Below are 14,188 nucleotides of genomic sequence, written 5' to 3'. Positions count from 1 at the left end.
TCATTTTGTAATAACAGAGTTTTAAAATGTTTCGCTCTGCTACAGCTATACCAGGCTGCTTTTAAAGACGTAAAATGACACCATGTCGCTGTGGAAGAGTGACAGAAATATCCTTGTAAATGGGAAGAATCAAAAACTACACAGAGACAGTGAGAAACATCTTAAAATATACTCTTTGTCAGTGATTAGAGTGAGGAGAGCGTGAGTAAGGAATCGAGGGTATGTAAATTTACAGCCCTCGTTAGCAGCTCCACAAGTTGCCGTATATAACGTGCGCAGAAAAACGTCTCATTAGAAGCCGAAAGAGATTTATTTTCACTTGACAAATGCGCTGAGGGGGGGAGGGGGGGCAAACTGTTAACATGTGAGTTTTATAGAAGTAAAAAGAGAGGAAAGACGAGCTGAGGAGAAGAAAAAGGCGAACAGATAGAAGAGAGGATGTTTGTGTTTCTTCTTCTGCATGCCCATGTAAGCCTTGTGTAATTGCAGGGTGGGGGCAGGAATGGAAGTGGTGGGTGGGAGTAAATATTATCTTTTCAACCATCTCTGCCCCGGCGTGACCCCGCCCTGTTCACGCACCGCCAGGAGCCCCAAATCCCTCAGACTGCCTGCCTAAGCAGTACACACGTCCACACACACATATAAACAAAGACGGATTAGATGGACAGATTCACAGCTACACACACCCTCTCTTTCTGTCTCTCTCTCTCTTTTTCTCTCTCTCTCACACGCATACACACACAGCCTCGTATTCTATCACACTTGTTTTCCTTCTTGCAGCATGTCTTCCACTTCTTATGCACAAAGACGTGCGTTGCTATGAACGCTGCATGGTGATTCTGCAGCTCAAAATGCAACAAAGGGTGAACAGCCCACTGTGGGCGTGAACGCATGCGTGTGCTTTCCTCTCCCTGTAGTCTGACTGGAGTTGAGTTTCTCCAGCACTCGTTCCATCGAGCTTCCTTTCCAAAAAAAAAACCCATCTTTTCTTTCTTTTCGTCTTGCTCTCCATTCCCCTAGTTTAGTTTTTCCCCCTCCACTGTTTTGTCTTCCTCATAACTCCTCCTCAGCACTGTAGGTGGAACTCATCCATATCAGTCAGTTAACCCAGCACTCAGCCTCTGGAGAAATCAGACGGCGGGTAGGGATAATCCCACTTGTTTCCACCTCACTCCAGTCAGAGTTAGAAGTCTTTTACCAGGCGAAATTGCAGTCGAGCATAAAAAAGGGTTTTGTGATGAGGGGTTTTTAGTTCGTCAATAAGCGGAGCTGCACTCAAAGGGAGGAAAGTTAAACCACAATTATTACAATGAGAGAACTGGCCTGGTCAAAAGCAGCCCCTTGTTCCACGCTTTGCTTCTGAACACATTGCTTGCTAAAGGCTAATCGCTAACGTTTACCTGTGAGGTATGTGATGCGCCCACTTGACGCTATGCAGCTTACCAGAAATGCCTGCGCTATAATGAACCATTCTCCACTGCAAAGAGAGAAGTGCAGGGTCAAACTATATGTCCGTTGATGTTAATTAAATATTTGGAAGTGTGGCTAACGCGGACTGAACAGTTTCTTTCGCTTCCTCCGCTGCCGTTGCAAAAACTACAGGCAGACTACAATTCTAAAACATTGCAGAATATCAATGTGATCATGCATAAACTTCTCCTTCTGTTTGCTGATTGGCCCGGTTGAAATTTTACCGGCGACATTCCAAGTGAATGAGAGAAATCCCAAACGAAGCACTGAAGGGAGATGAGAATCAAGCGGAACTGCGTAGGAAGGCAACGGCCAGGCTATGAGAGAATGTTTGTGAACAAATGCCATCTTCAAGATGAATGAATATCGCAGACAGGTCAGGATAACGAATGGGAGAAGTTCAGGGAAGCATTAGCTTATAGTTAAATTATAAAATAACACCTCACGTTTCTTACATCCCTCTGAATACTGGAAAATCAGTTATCTGAATATGAAAGCAGCAGTCCGTGACACAACAACAAACCTGTCAGGACATGACCGCATAACTAAGCAATCTAAACTGACAGGTCGCTAACACATGCTATATGTTACTATATGCTGCATGACACTGAGAGGAGTCTTTGATCCAGCACTGAACTGAGTTTATTGGAGCGTAGATGGAACGACATACAAGAATTCAGTCTCCAGCAGAACAATGACCCCAAACATGGAACCCGTAACCCCAATGGGATGATCTGGATCCTACATCCCATCGGCAGCAGTCGAAATATGTTTGTCATAACGCTACAAACACGTGATCAACTTTAAGGCGTATCAAAATGTATGCAGCCTGTTTATCTTCTTTGTAGCGTGTTTGCATCGATTCCTTCCATACGCAACGTTGAGCGAGTGTGTCATCGTTTCCCCTGCTTGGCCTCAGTCGTTTTTATAAGTCCACCCTGGCTAAAAAGAGCCAGCCCACTGTGTGAATGCCAACACTGACTTTTCTTTGTTACGATGGAGAGTTTTTACCACAAACTCTCAACACCCTGTTGATTGTTCCCCCCCACCCTCACCCGATGTCTCTCATTCCCTTTTGTCTTTTTTCTCGCTCTCCTCCAACCACAACACTGCAGAGGACTGTCAAATAAATCCTTGTGCTAAAGGAACACGGCTGTGAGCAAAAAAGAAAGGAAAAAGAAGAAGAAGAAGAAAGTAAAGGATTTCATGAGTGGCTGGCAGTGGCACGAGAAAGGTTTTGAATTCACCCCACTGCTCCGTGAGTACAGGTGAAACCGGAGCTCTCTGTGAAAATGCCATGAGAGGATTTCAGGTTCATTCGGAATAAAGACAAAGCCACTGCAGACAAAGGAAAAAGTGCATAAAGACACAGTGGGGAGAGCTGAAAAAGAAGGAATAGATACGGGATAAAAAGGTGGGATAGGTGCAACGGAGAGGTGAGAAAAGCATAGCCTTTTCCCTATATTCTTTCCATTCTCTGCCTAATCCCCAAGAGAGACAGAGAGAGAGAGAAGAAAGCACTTCTCCTGTGGAAGGATTAAAAAAAAAGAGGACTTTTTATACAGCTTGCAACAATTGGCATTGTTCAGCAAAGAACGGCGAAATCTGGCTGCAGAGAAGGGCTGAGATAAAGAGAGTGAACGCAGCGGAGTGCAGGATTAGACTGATGTATTGTCTTATGGAGGATCGATGCCAGCCTCTTTATCAAAGGCCTGAAACCATCCACCTCCGACATAATGGAGAAAGTCTCCTGGTTTGCTGTAATGGAACACCGCTGTGTGATTATGGGTGTTGAGTCAGATGCATGGATCAGCCCAGTGGCGAGATGGAGGATTCTCCTAATTCAATAAGTCAGCCCAGTAACTCTCAGTGCACGCTCCCGCTATTTGATTTCTTTTAGCGCAAACTTTTAATATCATAGCAGGGATGAGGGAATCCACAATATTTTTTTTTTCCTTTTTTAACCCTGGTAAAGTTCTACTTTAGTGACTTTGGGCTCACAAATTCTCAAAGCAGCTTTAGCGGCCGGTCCAGAGAGGGCTGACCTTTTGAGAAAATCCATGCTGGAACCCAGAACGGTCTTGAGTTATCCTCAGCTTCTATACACTCTCTGTCTAAGGGACGGAAAGTGTATAGAAAAATCTCCTTTTGTATCTCCAAAAGGAGATTTTCACTAGCTACATGCCACAATTAATATGTCATCATATGAGGCAAAACAAAAATAAAACTTTTCAATGATATGTGAGGTCACTGAGACGCACGTGTCCTTGGGATAATCAGCACCTCTTCATATAGTCAGCTTTTCCATTGACTGGAATAAAGTCAAACTTTGAGAGACCTTCAAGGCCTGAGCAGACGTAAACCTCCAATTAAAAAATAAATGTAATTTTGGAGCTAGAGGGGTTCTTAACATCTGTAAACTCACTCACCTTGGTATCGAACGGTCTTGCGTGGGACTGGGTTCCAGTTGAGAGCTGCTGACCTTTCCCATCCGACCAGCAACATCAGGAGTAAGACCCTCGTCCCACCCATGGCTGCCGAGTCAGCTCCGGTTTTCTGGATCTGTTGCTCGGTGATGGACAGAGGGACGGGTGAGTCGGCGGGCTGCTGTAGACAGACGGAGACCACAACAACACATCAGATGGGAGCTGCTATTTACTTCCTTTATTGCTTTGGTTGTATATCAGAAGCCCTTATGTGTGAGCGGCGTTTACGCCGCACACGTTTTTCAAGAGGACGGATGGAACAGAACTCAAATTCAAGCTGGGAAGAAAGATAAATTCCTCCTGTTTGAAAATAGATCCTATAAAAGTCAACAGAGCAGCATAAACCAGAAGTGAAGGATGTAACTGCTTGAAAGGACACTCGTAATGCGCTTCCATGTTTGTGCGTCCCTGCCAAGACAAACAAACTACAACATTCAAAGAACTTTTGGCCGGGGAAATCACGCAGGAAAAGTTCTCCCCGCCACTCCCTCACGTTGAGCGATAATCTAGCTATCGGCACTTGGACAGCTAAAAAAAAACCCAGCTTATCGCCGCACTCTTGTCAGGCCAATTCAGCAGCGGTATATTAAGCTGGAGCTGAGTTATCAAAGTTAATTGGCACTGGCAACGCATCAAACGCCAACGTGTCGGGAGATGAATGTCGAAGCAAGGACAATCCAATAGAACGGTGTTGTAAATGAATTGGTTTATATCTAATGAACATGTCAAGAAGTGCGGCTAGAAGGCGGCGTTACGGCCTAATGACGGCTCGGGGTGAGCGGCTTGTTACGACGCTGTGAGGGAGACGAGGCGGAGGGCAAGAGCAGACAGGAAGTTCAATTACGAACAAATAGCCAGGAAAAATCAGCATTAATAGTCACAATTTTCTCACTAATTCAGTCCGAATAATTAATTAGCCCTTTATTTTCCACTGAATTGCAGGCATGCTATTGATTACTTTTTTTTTAGGTGACTGTATGGCTGTGACTGCATGGACGAGCGACCATAGCCCCACAAACACAAATCCTGCTCTTGAAAAACATTCCCACTTGTAATATGCTTCCTTAGGACATCAGTCGCACAAAGAAGTACAGGCATCCAACCCTCCCACAGTTTTAGCATAATGCTCATCAGGAGGAGCGTGGCAGCACAGATACACAGGGGGGAGGCAAGGAATGGTGTCCCGTCAGACCATCAGTTCCCGAAACCACACACATACACACATAAAAAAACAAAACCGTAAAAGCGCAGTGTGACTCCGCACAGAGTAATCATATAAAATTTATGAATAATTTCATTGAACAAACAGTGGACAAACTAGTGAAACTAACAATACAGAAGGTTTAGGGTTTTTTTTTTAAAGATCATTATTTGGGATTAATGTGACACAATGAATCAAAATTCTTATCATGACAAGAAATGTATCACCATAAATAATAAAACGATACAATAAATCCCCACCATTAGTAGGATCAATGCAAATAGGAGGCAATACCCAAATGTGGATGGACTTAAGGGTACAAAAAGTAGCGGTAAAATGAAAAATCAGCCCGAATTTCCTTCATTCTTTTGGAGACTGGATCTCGTCAATCAGCCAACACTTACATGAGAAACCGATTTAATCTGCTTATTTTATCTACCTCTGCAAAAGTGTGTAAACCAGCCCTGTTATTCCTGTTATCAATAGTCAAACCACTGTTTTGTCGGAATATTTAGTGGCTTTTCAGACAAAAACAAATTGGTACCAGCAAAAATCAGAATCGACGGGTCAGGCTTTATAAAAATCGGTGATCAGCCAGTAAAGTGCAATCGGTGCGGCCCGAACACAACATCACAGACTCTTGTAGCTGCTTATATTGAGTTGTATTGAGAAGTATTCAGAAAACGATTTTGTGTCTTTTAAGACGTGGAGAACAAATCGGCAGATTTTTATCGTAAAACTCGTAAGACTTCAAAAAGTACATAAGAACTTTCTAAAAAAGCCGTCTCTCGTAATTGCACCACTTTGTTTAAAGTGCACCGAGGTCCTAAAAGGAGGAATATTCCATCCACTGCAACCACTTAGGACTGCAACTAAGTATAAAGTAGCAAAACTGTTCATGGAGAAGCCTGTATTTATCTGACAAACTCACTTTTAAATGTCACTTTTAAGTGCTGAGGCACCGCACGAAAAAGCCCGTTCGCTTCACTTCCACTTAAACTGTGGCAGAAACCTCAGAGGTGGACGTCTCAGAAGCTTACGTACGGGACACAGATGCAGGTCAATTTGGACAAAAAGCCTTCAAATTAATTCCTCTTCTATGATAGTGGCATATAAATTTCTGAAAAGTATAGGAAAAACAACCTTGCTCAGACCTGAGTTACAAAACGAATGTCTTAAACACGACACGCCACCTGTAAGCTTCCCCCCCTCTCTCTGCACCTGCTCACTGAGTTAAATGACGTTTCTGACAGTAGGAGGTCACTGAAGGGGCGCTTTGCTTTCTGAACAGGCAAACAACGTCAGACTTTAACTAGAAAAAAACAAAACAAAACAGGAAGCACAGAATCACGTATGCGGATTTGAACCCACCAACCCGCTTTTTCTCGTCTATTCCCACATGTGAATATTAAATTCTGACCCTGGCAAACAAACATTTACTCTGTTTGGTGGATTGGCAGGGGAGGTAATTGAAATTCAGAAATGTGTGTGTGTGTTGTGTTGTGTGGGGGCGTTCGAACATGTTCGTGTGTCTACACCCAGCCTGTGAGGAGGGTATTGATTATATTTTTGAGGTAAAACAAAAACAAACAAACAAAAAAAAAGAGAGAAGCCTCCCTGCCTCCCCTCGCCAGCCCTCCTCCCCCCTCTTCATCTCCGCATCAGATTGCGGCGACGTGCCGTTAAACGAGCGTGCCTAAACCGCTGGATTTGGGTTGAAAGCTCTGCGAGCCTTGCAGTGCGGGCTGCTAGCTTTATTGGATCGATGCTGATGGCCTTGCCGGGCAAACGCTTGAGTGAGCGGAGGACGGATTGAGAAGACGGGAGCGGTGAAGGGATGAGAAAAGCAGAGAGATGGAAAAGACGTTCAAAGAGAAGGAGAAAGCCTTGTCCCTCTTCATCTGCTGCTTCGTCTTAACGCGGGGACGTAATAAAGCGTGGAGGGCTTCCGGAAGGGTAGATCATGTGAAGCAGCGGCATGCTAACGCTCCAGGGCAAAGGGAAAGTTTTGTCTGCAGAAAAACTGTAGATCTCATCATGCCCACTCAAGGCCTTTGTACTTTCTAGAAATGGAGGTTTGTTTGCATGTTTACCCACCATTATGATCCATAACTTTTCTTAACTGAGTGTAAGTTTAGAAAGGTAAACTGGATTCACTAATTACGTGAAAGCAATTGGTTGTACTTAACTATACACAGGGGAACAGAGTAAAGTGGGATGAATGCAGTGTACAGATTTCAGATTTTTTTGTAAAAAAAATAAATCAATTTTTTATCCTCTGTGCTAATAAGCAATATATTGTGTTGGTCTACCACATATAAATCCCAAGGAAGAACAAAAATGTTTGTAGTTTTAGTTATGGTGCTAACATGTTAATTTCCATTAATTGATTAGTTACAAAGGATTTCAGGCAAAAAGTCACTATTTTCTTCTTTCTATATACAAAAGTTCCCGCCAGAACCTTTGTTTTCACTTGTTTCTGCTATGTCCGTAAGTCTGACGCACAAAGTCACATCTGCAAAAATAACAGCGATGGGCAACAAAGCCGCTTCTCTTGCCTCACTTTGGGGCTAAATTTTGCTTCAAAAATTGACCCAATGTGACACCGGGAAAGACTCGAGTTGTGCTAAAAGGAGTTAGCCTGTCAGTGAAGCTAAGATAGCATGTCAATGCTAAACATGCAGCAGTAGCGACGGAGGTCGCCAACGTCCACAAAAAAGTATTTTTCCAAATTAGTTACATCGAGGGTTCCGGAAACACCACAGATTAAGCGCGATGCTTATTTTGACTATCTATAGTTTTCAATTAAAATGCGATTCTTTCCGGTGACTTAATTACAGATCCTGCAATTAACTCCCACCACAAACATTAACATGAAAAAATGTGGAAATGTAGAAAGGTTGTGAGTGTTTATATAAGGCGCTATAATAATTGTTCCCTGTTCAGGCTGTACACTGAAGGCGGGGGTGTTTCTTTGAGAGGAATGTGAACGCCACGGTGTATTGGTAAATTCAGCACTTCATTCTGAACGATTTAGCGTCCCTAACAGCGCGCCGTCGGCAGAGACGAAATTGAGCTATTAACGATAAGACCAAATAACTACCTGCAGTAGCATTTCTGGATTGCCTCTCCTTATTTGACACCGCTTTACAAATAAAACCGTTCACTGAATCATCAAGGCAGATCTGCGAGGAACTTTACGGGCAACAGGGGAGCCTGTGATGAATTTTTCGGTTTCTTTCCATCGAGCCTGCACATATAATCCCCTCGCCGTGTCATAGGAAGATGAATTGAGTCTTGCTTTTCCCCGAAGACCAAATTAAGACAGTTGCTCCGTCTGTCACCGCGGCCTCTTTAAGGTCCTGCGGTGTCGTATGACTCCGCAGGCGCAATCCGAATCATCTCTTAGCTGCTGGTGTTGTTGGTGAGCCTGGTTTAACTAATGAGCCGAGATACAACAGCCTAATAATTTCTTCCACCACTCCACAATGGAGGGCTCATTAAAGCATACAGAGAAATAGGCCACATGTTCTGATTAGGCTGCGGAGGCTCCTGCGCGCCTCTGTCACTTCGTGTAAAGCACGTGTGGGTTCTGGCTCTGCGTGTGTTCGGCGTCGGCGCGTGTTTGGAGATCAGATGAATCCCTGCAGGGGGAGAAGCGACGCAGGATTGTTTCTAAGCAAGCGGATGTTCAGGAAGGAAAAAACGGGAAGAGATGAACGTTTTCAACCCCAATCTGTCTGTCGTCTTTTTCTCCTTTTTTTTTTTTATTGCTGCTATGTCACTCTGGTTTCTGTTGCTGCCTTCCTGTCCCTCGCCTTTCCTGGAAGCCAAACACGTAGAGACAAGCACACGGAAACTAACAGACGGGTTCCTCTGCTGCAGTCACCGCTGATTGTTAGTCTTTCCAGTCTTTGTTCGCCTTTTAACCTCCACCTCTGACCTATGGCGGGTTACACAGAGCCTGGGCGGATTGAACATCCCCTTCCACTCGGAACATCACACAAGGACACACTTAATGTCCATTAACCTGCAACCGCCCTCAATAATGCACACACACTTTCAATCACACGGTGACAGGATGCACTCGGACAGCTACCCCCCCTTCATCTACACTTAACAATCACAGAAGCTCAGAGCTCTTTCTTCCTTCCTTCCTTCCTTCCTTCTTTCCTACCTCTCCCTCCCAGCCCCGTGTGTATCCTCTCCCTTCCCCTCCCGCCTTTTATTGCTCGGGTCGCGTTTCGAAATGCGCACATCAATGAAAGCTCCCCGCAACACACAAAGCCCGTTTCAGCTGAACCAAACAAGCAGGATCAAACGATTTCACACCTCGAGGACAAAGGGGTTTGAGGGATCCTCAAGGACTTTTATGGTGTGTTCTCCTCACTTTGAAATCATCACAAAAAGGAAAAGCCGGAGCTGCGTTGCCGCATTAATGGTCGGATGTGCGATGGGTTTCCGAAGGCGACCAAAGGTGATTTTCAACTATTCGGAATGGGTTTGGGTAACCAGAAGGACGGTCCGCAAAACAGAGCGGCATCTTGAATGAAGATCGTTCATTAGTGGTGGGGACTCCCTGAAATGATTAAAAAGCAATCCCTTTCGTATCTGTATCTACTTATTTCTATTCAGGTTTGCTGTACCTGTGCAGGTTCCACCACAGGACTAAAAACACACACACACAAACTCTACCTAAGCACTTATGATCTACCGATAAAACTCCAATACGTTGGTAAACGTTACAGAAAAACAATAAATGTTATGACGTCATAATAATTAAAAACTGCTCACAGTGGTAAGGTTTTGTAAAAATGTCACCCGAGTGCTGGCAGCTCCAGGATGAGTTACTGGTCCAATGAAGCGGTCCAGACAGAACTCCTGTGGCTAGCAGCTAATTTAAGGCTAGCAATGCATGTTTTTCTTAGGTCTAATTATTTATTTATTTTTCCTTCCAGCACACACGAGTGAGTAAAAAAAAAAAAATAGACTTTTGGCGGCTTTTCCAACTGTGCAGCTAGCTTTCACAACAAGTTGTCTCCAGATTAGTTTCCATCTTAATCTTTGGTTTGCTTTGGAAGCAAAACCTGAGTCTCAAAATGCTTAAAAAAATTACATTTCTCTATGTACTCTTAGTCAGTAAAGTCAAACTTTTCTTATCTGTTCACTAATGTGGAAACCTAGATTTTAGTTTGCTGGCACTGATAAATATTCGCATTTTAGCATGCTAAGTTGAAATACTGAAATGGCACACAAGCTAGCTGCTAAAGGCTCTCTGTGTTAGCATTACTAGCCCTAAGAGAAGACTTTGTTTTGGTCACCCAATATCAAACCATTGACAAAATCTAAAAATCACGAACATTTTCTGTCACACTGATACTTTTAAAATAAGTTTTTATGACAGGAAAATGCCTGGTCTTATCACTAACGTTAGCAAAGAGTATCGATTGTCTCTTGCCCATCTGTTGATATAAGCTGCCAGTCAGCTGGATGGCAAAAGGCTTCAAACGAAGCGACTTACTTAATCTGTCTGCTTTGAAAATTTTAAAGTCATGAAAAATACAGACAGCTCTGGTGCTGGAACTAAAGGAATGCCACTTCTTCACTCTCCGTGTCCGTGTTTTTCACCCCCACTCTCTTGGTCCGTTGGCTGAATGCTAACAACTAATATTAGCTAGTTATATTCGACTTACTTTATATAAAACAACAAAAAACAAAGGATGATAGGCACTAAAAATGTCTGTTCATCTGACTGTGGAAGAAGTACACGGTGAAGAAAGAGAGGAAGGAAGTAAACAAGGACGGAAGAAAGAATGTGCAGGTTAGAAAGGAAGAAAGTAAAGAAGGAAAGACGAGCAAGGAAGGGAGGTAGGACACTAGAAAAAATACAGAAATGCTAAACTTGTGTCAGACTTAATAGGATCCTTGTAAATCTAAAAATCACAAACATTTTCTGTCACACTGATACTTTTAAAATAAGTATCAGGAATACAATATTACCTAGTATTTCTAGTTAATACTGACAAGAACTGACAATATCTAGGGGAAATTAACTAAATTTCAGAATGCCCTTAACAAAAGAGGCTACTGTGAGATTTTAAGTAAATGAGTGCCTCTGGAAAAACTAAAAGAAGACTACAACAGTTAGCAAGCCAGAACAAAATGCTAACGTTGTCAATAATGGTAATTTTAGGGGGAATCAAATAGAAGAGTTAAATAAAAATATTAATGCTATTTGAGATGTTAGCACTTTGTAATTGCAGTGTTTATCTCCTTCCTATTGGCATTAAATGTTAGCTAAAAAAAAAAAAAAAGCCGTTAAAGACAATTTTAATTTGTAGCACAGTCCAGTTTTTCAAAAGCTATCAAACAGAGCACTTGTGACAAATTGTCTAAAACCTAATCTTCTTCCTTATGGAAAGATTGATTGCAAAATGATAATTTGTGACCTCAGTTCATCCGTTTTCATTTCCACAATTCAAATGCATTCTGAAAGGTTCAAAATGTTATCCGAGAGCCTGCGAACCAACAGAGGCGCCTCGAGAGGCGACGCCGTCCGCTCGATGAATTTCACAGCCGAGAGCTTCTGGTTAGAGATCAACCTTTAAAAACTTGGAGGTCCATCAAAATTCATTTCTGAAGATTCGAATCAGAGCTGAAAGAGTTTCATGAAAGCCCCGGCTAGTTGCCTTGAATACAAATGTGTGAGAGTGTGCTTGCTGTCTGGCGACGCGTCAACGTACGGATTTCAAGGTTGCCGGTTCAAGTCCAGAGCAAAGCACCTCCCATGCTGGATTAGAAAACTATCTTGTTACAGAGCCTCTTTTAAAAATTGATGACATGAGGGATTTTAAGTGAAGGGAAGTCAACATGGGCCTCAGCATTTTCTTGTTATTTCCTTTCATTTATTCATATGGATCTCTAGGGCCGTGCATGAAACTGGAGGAAAGTAAGATGGGGTTTTTTTTGCCCCCTCTTTAACTGTTCCTACAGAGCTGTTGCTGTGTGTGTTTTTTCCATTTAAAGCATCAAGCTAATGGAGCCGACATGAGCACTCCACTTATGGTGGGAAAAAAAACAGCAAAAAAAACATCCCACACTGTGCACCATCAGAGTCCTGGTACAAAAATACTGGTGGAGACTGGAACTTGGTAAAACTGTCTAAATCTATATATATAAATATATTTTTTGTGTTAAGAGAAAAACAATACTGAAGTTACTATCTTTGGTCCAAAACAGGAACGGTCTAGAGTCAGCACGCGACTACATCTAGAAACCAATGGTCAGATCCGAAATCTGGGTGTGGTGATGAACTCGGACCTGAACCTTCAGAATCACATTAAGACAGTTACAAAGTCGGCCTTTTATCACCTGAAGAACATTTCCAGGATTAGAGTACTCATGTTTCAGCGAGATCTAGAGAAACTCATCCATGCGTTTGTCTTTAGTCGCATTGATTCCTGCAACAGGTCTGCCTAAAAAGTCAATCAGACAGCAGCAACCGATCCAGAACCAAACATGGAGAAGCAGCATTCAGCTTCTATGCGCCACAAATCTGGAACAAACTTCAGCAAAACAGCTGAATTCCTTTAAATCAAAGCTCAAAACCCTTTGCAGCATGTGGAACATTGACCAACATATTTGATGTGCATTGATGATTTTAATGATGGCATTTGACAAAATTTAACATTTATGGCTCGTTTCACCATTGGTGACCTCATGGTGCTTTTATGATGTAACGCATTTTGAACTGCTTTGTTGCTGACTACTTGACTTGACTTAAACTGAGATACTTTTCCAGATTCCAGTTCCAATGTTTGTTTGTTTGTTTCCACCAATTTTGAAGTATAAACACAAAAAGACAGTGTCTTTAAATTTGTAGCCTCGTCGCGTGTTTTAGAGCGCAGTCCCACACCAGAAATCTGGCGAGGCAGATCTCTGCATACAGGGGGCAAATGAATAGCCTCATGCTGACCGGCTGACATTAAAGGCCTGCGTGCTTATGACCTTGTGTGTTTGCCGGCAGATTGTGTGGTCTGCTGGTGTAGAGCTGGCACAGATGAAAGACTCGAGAATCAAAGCCGGGTTCTGACTGTAGAAGATGAATGCAAAAGAGAGTGTGATTGTGACAGATGCAGCGCCCCTCTGATACACCCAATAGTTTGTTTCTGTCATCTGCAAACAGTTTGAAACCGCCTCTAAAGCGTCCATCGTCAACGTGTGCGAAGCTCATCAATTTTCATGCGGCCGGGCGATTTGTTTCCTGTGTGTGTGTGTGTTGTGCAAACAATTAATGAGCGGTTCACTAAAATGAATTTGTACAAGCTACGTAAAGCATCAGTTGTAATTTATAGAGGAGAAAAATTACAACAGTCAACTCTATTGGTCTTTTACGTCTTAATGAAACAATAAAAAAGCAGGAGAAATAAACCCCATGAGAGCTGACATTGTTACATCTCAGCCTTCCTCACTGCCTCTCAGCTTCTTTTATGTCTCACTCCTAAGAGACCCTGTAAGCCTTTAAAATTTCCATCTTCTCTCCTTTCATCCCCCCCACGTCAGCGCTGCGGCATAGGCTAGCTTGCCCCCGCTTCTTCCCCTGGCTGCACTTCAACCCGCCTTGTTCTTCTTGTTACGGTCGGCTGGCCAGGCGTGGCCGGCTTTATAATTCTTTGATCGGAGCTCTGATCTCTTCCATCAGTGCTCGGGGGCTCCAGCTGATTACAGATGAAATGGATCTGATTTGGGCTCTGTCTGCGGGCCAAACACCTGCCCGAACCCAGGGAAAAGTACAGGGCCAGATGAAACCGGATGGGCCGGCGGTGAGCTGATCGAACAGCGGGACCATCTGTGCTTTTGGCTTGAGGTGGCGGAGACGCGCGTGTGCGCTCCTATGTGACGGTGGCAAGTTTAGTTGTTTGAGAAGTACAGAAAATATCCAAACTACCAAACTAAAATACTCACATAGGTATTTTAAACCCACATCTTGTGAATTAGAAGCAGTTTTCAAGACTATTATAAACACCTATAC

General features: G+C 43.2%; 1 protein-coding gene across 2 annotated transcripts in view; it reads right to left on the bottom strand.

Moving 5' to 3' along the window:
* Nucleotides 1–14,188, bottom strand: part of sema4c (sema domain, immunoglobulin domain (Ig), transmembrane domain (TM) and short cytoplasmic domain, (semaphorin) 4C) — a 130,043-nt gene that overhangs the window by 58,807 nt on the left and 57,048 nt on the right. For both annotated transcript variants that reach the window (XM_032578339.1, XM_032578338.1), the window contains exon 3: nt 3,900–4,077. In XM_032578339.1, coding sequence (XP_032434230.1) covers nt 3,900–4,002 — 103 coding nt within the window. In that variant the 5' untranslated portion in view covers nt 4,003–4,077. The remainder of the gene's footprint in view (nt 1–3,899; nt 4,078–14,188) is intronic.

The sequence above is a fragment of the Xiphophorus hellerii genome, chromosome 12, assembly GCF_003331165.1.
Source record: "Xiphophorus hellerii strain 12219 chromosome 12, Xiphophorus_hellerii-4.1, whole genome shotgun sequence".
Classification (NCBI taxonomy): domain Eukaryota; kingdom Metazoa; phylum Chordata; class Actinopteri; order Cyprinodontiformes; family Poeciliidae; genus Xiphophorus; species Xiphophorus hellerii.
Note: the sequence above shows the minus strand (reverse complement) of the source record. Positions and strands in the feature narration are given on the sequence as shown.